General features: G+C 39.7%; 1 protein-coding gene across 1 annotated transcript in view; it reads right to left on the bottom strand.

The window, feature by feature from the left end:
* Nucleotides 1-5,530: 5,530 nt before the first annotated feature.
* The window catches only part of LOC143041787 (uncharacterized), an 88,081-nt gene continuing 85,065 nt past the window's right edge, over nt 5,531-8,546 (bottom strand). The window contains exon 6 of the mRNA XM_076213844.1: nt 5,531-5,677. Coding sequence (XP_076069959.1) covers nt 5,531-5,677 — 147 coding nt within the window. The remainder of the gene's footprint in view (nt 5,678-8,546) is intronic.

Here is an 8,546-nt window from a genome sequence, read left to right as displayed (position 1 = left end):
TTTTTTTATATATATACAAGCCCCTGGCATAAAATCATTCCCACCCCTTCCATCCCTGAATACACTCCACACCCCTCCACCCTCCCTCTTATCTTAGCACCTACTGAATGACGGGTCATCCCTGCACCTTGTCCACTGCCCTGGGTCAGAAGCAGTGTCGCAAGACACATCACATCCACAGGAAGCTCGCTTCATTAAATCGGGGACCCCCCCCTCTCCGTCCCCCCATTGCATAAAATGAGAGGACGGGGAGAAATCCCTACGGGCTGCGTTAAATTTAGCTCACACATACTACCTCACCCCCCATCCCCCCGACCATTCTACCTCATGCAATCAGAACATCATCCATATACAACCATTCTCCATTCATCATCATCATCATCATCATCATCATCATCATCATCATCATCATCATCATCATCATCATCATCATCATCATCATCATCATCATAATATAATAATAATAATACTCGTAATAATGATAATAATAATAAATAATAATAACAATAATAAATAATAATAATAATAATAATAATAATAATAATAATAATAATAATAATAATAATAATAATAATAATAATAATAATAATAATAATAATAATAATAATAATAATAATAATAATAATAATAATAATAATTAATAATGATAATAATAATTAATAATAATAATAATAATAATAATAATAATAATAATAATAATAATAATAATAATAATAATAATAATAATAATAATAATAATAATAATAATAATAATAATAATAATAATGATAAATAATAATAATAATAATAATAATAATAATAATAATAATAATAATAATAATAATAATAATAATAATAATAATAATAATAATAATAATAATAATAATAATAATAATAATAATAATAATAATAATAATAATGATAATGATAATAATAATAATAATAATAATAATAATAATAATAATAATAATAATAATAATAATAATAATAATAATAATAATAATAATAATAATAATAATAATAATAATAATAATAATAATAATAATAATAATAATAATAATTAATAATAATAATAACAATAATAATAATAATAATAAACTTGTAGTGTCACCAATGTTGGCTCCACTACTAGTCGCTCTTGTTGGAAGCGGCCAGCCTGAAACGAGTTATAGGGACAAGGTATGGGAGGTTTTTCATAATGGGGAGCCAGAACACACCATTGAGTTTGCCTTGGTATGGTTCCCTTGGGCACACTTGGAATGAGCACTTCCGTACTCTGTGCTGACAGCTGGTAGTGTTGTCGTCGGAATGTACCCGTAAGATCATAAGATCGCCGCGGTGTATTTACCCTTATGCACCCTTGGGATAAACACTTCCGTGTTCAGTGCAAACAGCTGGTACTCTTCCTTAAAGAAGCTAGGATATTTAAAGTCAATCCCATGACTGATCTCTGTTTATTGAAAATGTTGATGATACTATCTACAACAATGATATCGAAATTCTTGACTCTCCGTGTCCAGTATACAACCATTCAAAATATTCCTACAGCACATATATATCCTTGTTACAGGATACATAGGGATATGTTTTATTTTATTTACAAAATAGATGAAGTTGCTCTAGTGAATATTATCATTAATACCAATAGAAATTAATTGAACGCATGTTCTAAGGGGTGACCATAGTTTTGTCCTGTGCTTGGCGGTCACGAGTCTTAAAGGGGTAACTACATGTGTTGGGTACAGAACACTACAAGCTGAGTAATAGGTGTGTAGTACAACAATGTTAATTCTCTTCTTATACCGGTAGGTACGTGTTCTGATCGGCTTGATGGTATTATGGTGCCGCACCTGCAGCCGTGGTCGTGGTGCCTGTGGAGGTAGCAGGTTCCGATGCCAAGGATGTTTAACTAGGGTGATCCCAAACGACCTCAGAGTCTGAAGATAGCGGTCAGCAAGGGTGAGTAGTCCTAGTGTGGTAAGAGCGTGCTGATAGGTGGTGTATTGTTTGCCAAGGATTACGTGACAGGTTCTTTTCCGCACTTTCTCCAGCTGTCGCAGCTGCGTCATTGTGAGCGAGGAGACCCAGGAGGGTAATACGTACATTAACTTGGGTAAAATGAAGGAAGTGTAGATGGTCTTGAGATCTTCAGCTTGTGCCCCTAAAGAACTCCATCGACGCAACATATACAGCTTGTAGGTGGCTGCCCTGACGGTGTTGGCGGTGTTCTCCTCTCAGCCCAACTTGTTGTCGATGGTTATCCCAAGCAGCTTAATTGACTGGACCACTTGTAGGAGTTGGCCGTCAATTGTCAGCAGGGGAGGGGGGAGAACGTCAATGGAGGTGTGAAAGTGCATTATTACGGTTTTCCTTTGGTTAATGGAGACTTTGTTGTGCACTGCCCATGTGTGTAGCTTGCCCAGCGTGCCCTGCAGTGGGTCGTAGTTCAGGTCAGTGTTGGACACAGGGATCCCCACCGTGCACTTATCAATATATTTCCACCTGTGCGGCGTGCCTCCTAGGGTATCATCGTTGATGGGTATCAGGAAACACAGTGGCCCCATTCTTGTTCTCTGTGGTATCCCACAGGAGAGATGCTGGACTGCAGACACGTGTCCCTGATATCTGACAGCTTGACAACGGTCCGTCAGGAAGTCAGATAGTCAAGCCACCAAGGAGGTAGGAAGGTCAATGTGGATGGCTTTGGTGATGATAGTGGTATGATCTACAAGTGAAGTCTTGCGCTGCTCGAGGTTTTTATAGATAAAGTCAAGGAAGCTGATAAGATATTGAGTAGTGGAGGATGTTTTCACATTACAAAACTGTTGGGGATCAATGAATTTGCTAACTTTTGAGTATGCCCACTCGAAGACAAAATTCTCACAAATAAGACTAGGAATGGGAGTGATAGTAATGGATTTGAGATCACTAAAGGATTGGGGATTGGAAGATTTGGGGATGGGAGTAACGAAGCCTGTCATCCAATCCGTGGGACATTTACTCTGCTTAAGTGAGGTATTGGTTATTGAACAGATCGGGATGGCAAGTTCGCGTGCAAATGGACGATAAAGTTTGATAGGTAAGACTACGGATGTAGATGCCCGTTTTGTTTTGATTCTAGCGAGCTTCTTGGCAACCTGAAAAACATATACTATGTTGATAGAGGCGAAATGGTCATTTAATTGCTCAGCCGCAAGGACTGGTGGAAATTGTGACAAGATGGGGATGTCAGATGCCTGCCACATACCACACAAGCTTTTGCCCCTGCTAAACCACAGGCTACTGTTCTGATGTAAGTGCTTGATCTTGTTGGGGGTAGAACATCTTCTTGGCTCTTTTTATTTCTCCTATGACTTTGTTCTGGAGTTGTCTAGAAAGGCTTATGACCGTGTAAAAAGCTTTAGCACGCTGTTGAATCAGTCACTTAATCCTGGGAGTGAGCCATGGGGCATCGGCTGAATGTGTCCGCGTTTGCTTCGAAAGGAAATGACGATGGAAGGCCTACGTAATTATATTGCTATAGATGTCCCACTTTTCCTGAACTCCCTCATCTGCGAGCACCTCTTTTCATGGATGTTGAGTAATCCATTGTCCAAATTCACTCAAGTGTGAGTCGGGTATGAGCTAATCGCAACAATATGGTTTCTAGGCCCTCAGGGATGTCGACGGGTAACTCAGAAGCCATTTAAAATTTTTAGATAGTACACACCCACTCCACCTCCACGGCTCCCACACTTTAGGTTGTGATGGAGTACGGAATTCCCAATTTGGCACACTTCGGGCACTATTTACCATGCTTCTGTATCTGCAACTCCACCCACATTAAGTGACAAAACAGTAGCAGTGAATTCATAAATTTTGTTACACAGAGAGGTAACGTTAGAAAAAAAGAAGAAAAAAAAAAGAAGGAAGGTAAATCATACCATAGTCATAGGACCTCAATGATTCTTCGTTCCGTGACAGGCTTCGGCGTAATCACTCTACTCACTCTCCTCGTTCTATCTTAATGTTTCTATGATGGTTGCGTCCCGCTCGACGTCCACGATTACGAAATAGGCTTAGTTCTTTGAGGTATTCAATCACTGGTGAAGGAGGGTAACCACACACTGATCTTAATCGAAACAGTTTGCCTGCACTGTAGTGTAGACGGGTGGGAGTAGACATCTTAACTTATAGGTAGTACACTATGAACACAATTCAGTGAAGAGCGTCACCATAGGAAAAATAAATAGCCGTTCAACTGAAGCAACACTTGTACAACAAAACACACCTATTTTAAAAGTAACTGCAGGGGGGAGACCCTTGGCAGCCACAGGCGCCAGCCGACACGCCTGTATGTGTGTGTGTGTGTGTGTGTGTGTGTGTGTGTGTGTGTGTGTGTGTGTGTGTGTGTGTGTGTGTGTGTGTGTGTGTGTGTGTGTGTGTGTGTGTGTGTGTGTGTATGTGTGTGTGTGTGTGTGTGTGTGTGTGTGTGTGTGTGTGTGTGTGTGTGTGTGTGTGTGTGTGTGTGTGTGTGTGTGTGTGTGTGTGTGTGTGTGTGTGTGTGTGTGTGAGAGAGAGAGAGAGAGAAAGAGAAAGAGAAAATGAGAGAGAGTTAGAGAGAGAGAGAGAGTTACAGACAAACATACAGACAGCCAGGCAGACAGACAGGCAGGCAGGCAGGCAGGCAGACAGAGAGACAGACAGACAGACAGACAGACAGACAGACAGACAGACAGACAGACAGAAATCAAGGTAACTCGAATAACAAAAATATCTGGCTCTGATTCAGGAAGGCCATTAGCTTTATTACTCCTAAGTCATATAAAATCGGCTCATGTTATTCATGAAAAATAAAGAAGACGTCATCATAGAAAATAAGAATTCTAAAACTGCAAATAAAGAATATAAAGAAATTGAACAGTGATTTGTAACTCAATAGAAATAAATAATTTGTTTTTTAAACTATTCCAGGTAGGCATACTACATCAAACAGCATCGACAACTTCAACTCAGGGACGCATCTCAAATAAACTAGAGCAACCTAAACTAATTTAAGGTAACCTAGCTTAACCTAGCCTAACTTAATCTAACCTAGCCTAATTTAACCTAACCTAACCTAATCTATCGGTATAAACACCATGTGAGGACGGAGCCTTTATTAGTATGACGTTTCCTTGTTGCAATTTTTTTTCAAGTACATAGTCGTAATACACATGACTGATATTAAATAAGAGAAACGGGGGGAGGGAGGGAGGGAAGAAGGGAGGTAGAGAAGGGGGAGAGGGGTCACTGAATACTAGGAAAGGTTAAGGAAAAGGTGGACCAAATGTCTGGGAAAGGGAAATATTAAGGATTAGAGGGAACAATTGATTGACTGAAGGACATTAGCTCTAAACAGAGGAACAAAAGGAAGAAGAAAATAAGAAGGGTGAGCAATTGTCTACTGAGGATGGACAACGACCTTGAGAGGAAAAAGGGGGTTTGGAAGGCAACTAGAATAGGTTAGAATTTTGTTGGTAATGGGTATTAATGGAATCAGGTGGGGTGAAATATTAATCATGCCCCTATTTTATTCAAATGTGTTGGTTCCTTGTATGATATCTGCTTCCAAGCATTTTATACGGATCTTGCCGGGCTCACGTACCAGAAGTTCTGCATTTTCCCAATCCATTAGGTAGTTGCTACGGAATCCGATAAACGCCGGCTTTATTTCATACTTGGGATGTGAAAAATCCTACATTGAGAAAACATCATACGATCTAAAAACCCAGCGCCGAAAACACCGATACAGTGTCTGCCATGATGTCACCACCAAAGCGTGTTTTGCAGAGAGGAACAGTAGCGACCCCCTGATGGACTGGGAGAATGCAGAACTCCTGGTACGTGAACCCGGTAAAATCTGTAGATAATTATGTTTGGAAGCACCCCTCATACAAGGAACCAACACAATTGAACAAAATAGGGGCATATTCAATACCTCACTCCACCTGATTCCTTTAATACTCATTGCCAACAAAAAATTAAGATATCCCTAGTCGCCCTCCAAAATCTTCTCAAGGTTCATTCTAAGTAAACAACTGCTCACCCTTCTTATTTTCTTCTTCCTTTTGTTCCTCGGTTGTGGGCTAATGTCCTGTCAATTGTCCCACCAGACACTACTAAATAAAATGAAAGCCCATGGCATAGGAGGAAAAGTGTTAGAATGTATTGGAGCTTGGATAACTGACAGAAAACAGCGAGTCACCTTAAATGGTGTAAAATCCAAGTGGGGGAGTATTTCTAGTGGAGTTCCTAGGGGATCGACTTTGAGTCCCTTATTGTTCATTATGTACATAAACGACTTGGACAATGGGATTAATAGTGATGTTAGTAAGTTTGCGGACAACACTAAAATAGGACGCTTAATTAGGTCAGAAGACGACGCCGAGATTCTGCAGGATAATTTCAACAATTTATTCACATGGTCAGTGAAATGCCAAATGGACTTCAATATCTCAAAATGCGGAGTGTTAAACTTACGGCTACACAACCCCGAAAATAGATATAGCTTAGATAACACATTTTTAGAGAAAAATGAATGCGAGAGACTTGAGAGTTCTAGCGAGTCCTGATCTTAAATTCAGGAAACAGTGCATTAACACCAGGAATAAATCTAACAGAACATTAGGTTTCATTATTAGGACGTTTACGAAATGAAGTGCAGAGGTAATTATCAAATTATATCTACCTAGCGTTAGTTACACCCATCCTTGACTGTGCGGTACAATTTTGGTCTCCGTCCTCTAGAATGGTCATAAATTCACTAGAATTAGTACAGAGGAGAATGTCCAAAAATGATTCATGGGCTTAGAAATTTACCTTACGAAGAGAAGCTTAGGCAACTCACACTCTCTGGAAAGACGCAGAGTATGAGGTGATCTAATAGAGGTGTTCAAGTGGACAAAAAGTTTTAACTAAGGTGACACAAACAAGGTCATCTTATTAAGACAATAAGGCAGGATTTAAATTGAACAAATTTAGATTTAAGAAGGAAATAGGCAAAAAAAAAATTACTAATGGGGTGATCAACGAGTGAAATAGATTTAGTAACAATGTAGTGAGCAATGAAACTATCGGTGTTTTAAATAAACGGTTATACAGCTTTATGGATGGAACTCCCTAGTGTAGGCCTTATGGTCTCTTACAATCTCCTTTATTCTTATGTTCTTACGGTATGTTCTTTTATCCATAACCTTTCTTGTTCCCAGACATTTGGTTCACCTTTTCCTTAACCTTTCCTAGTATTCAGTGACCCCTCTCTATCCTACTTCCTCACTCCGTCCCTCCCATCTCCACCCCTCCCCCAGTTCCTCTTATTTAATCTCAGTCATGTGTGCAAACATGGTTTGTGGAACAAGAAGAACGGGAGGAAATAGAAGGAAGGGCAGTGAATGCTGGGATGAGGAAACAAAGAAGGTTGTAGAAGAGAAGCGAGCTGTCACAGATTGGTTACAAAATAGGACGAGGGAGTCATATGAGAGGCACAAAGAAAAGAAATAGAAGTAAAGTACAAGGTAAAGGAGGCAAAGAGGGGAGCAGATATGAAATGGGGTAAGAGTATCACAGAATTTTTTTTAAAGTAATAAAAAGATGTTTTGGAAAGAAATTAAGAGAGGAAGAGGAGGCGAATCAAGTAGAGAAGATAAAAAGTGATGATGAAGAGATGCTAATGAAAAAGAAGGCAGTAAGGGGAAGGTGAGCAGAGTTTTTTAGGGAGTTGCTAAATGTGAAGGAGGATAGGGAAGGAAAGATAGCTGCAGTGAGAAGTGCAAAGAAAATGACCGTGATGAGTGAGGAAAATGGAGGAGAAATAAGGAAAGATGAAGTGAAGGTAGTTGTTAAGATGATAAGAGTCAGGTAAGCTACCTGGGTTGGATGGATGCCATACAGACTGTCTAAAAAAAATGAGGTACAATGATGGTGGTCTGGCTGGTGAGGTTATCTAATGTTTGCTGATGAGAGGGTAGAGTGCCGGAGGACTGGAGGAGTGGCTGTATAGTTCCACTTTACAAGGGAAAAGGGGACAAGTGTGAGTGTAGTATTTTCAGAGGGATTAGCTTGTTAAGTGTAGTTGGGAAGGCTTATAGAAGGATCTTGACTGAGAGGATTAGGAGAGGAACAGAGGAAGTGATTGGCTAGGAACAGTGTGGATCTAGGACAGGTAGAGGTTGCGTAGATCAGATTTTTATGGTAGTACAGTTATGTGAGAAAGTTATAGGAAAAGGTAAGGATGTTTTTTGGGCTTTTATGGATCTGGAAAAAGGCTTATGACAGGTGTAGACACGAAGGCACTATGGGAGGTTTTGCAGATATACGGGATAGGAGGAAAGTTTTTAGGAGCTATCAAGAATTTTTACGAGAGTAATAGAGCATATGTCAGGATTAGAAATGTAGAGAGTGAGTGGTTCGAGGTAAAGGTGGGACTTCGTCAGGGATGTGTTATATCGCCCTTGCTGTTGACCTTATGCATGGATGGGGTGGTGCAAGAGGTAAATGCAAGAGTGGTGGGTCAGGGGTTGGAGATGTTTAAAGAAAATGGAGAAAAG

Source organism: Oratosquilla oratoria, chromosome 32 (genome assembly GCF_046742065.1).
Source record: "Oratosquilla oratoria isolate Oo_2021 chromosome 32, ASM4674206v1, whole genome shotgun sequence".
Classification (NCBI taxonomy): domain Eukaryota; kingdom Metazoa; phylum Arthropoda; class Malacostraca; order Stomatopoda; family Squillidae; genus Oratosquilla; species Oratosquilla oratoria.
Note: the sequence above shows the minus strand (reverse complement) of the source record. Positions and strands in the feature narration are given on the sequence as shown.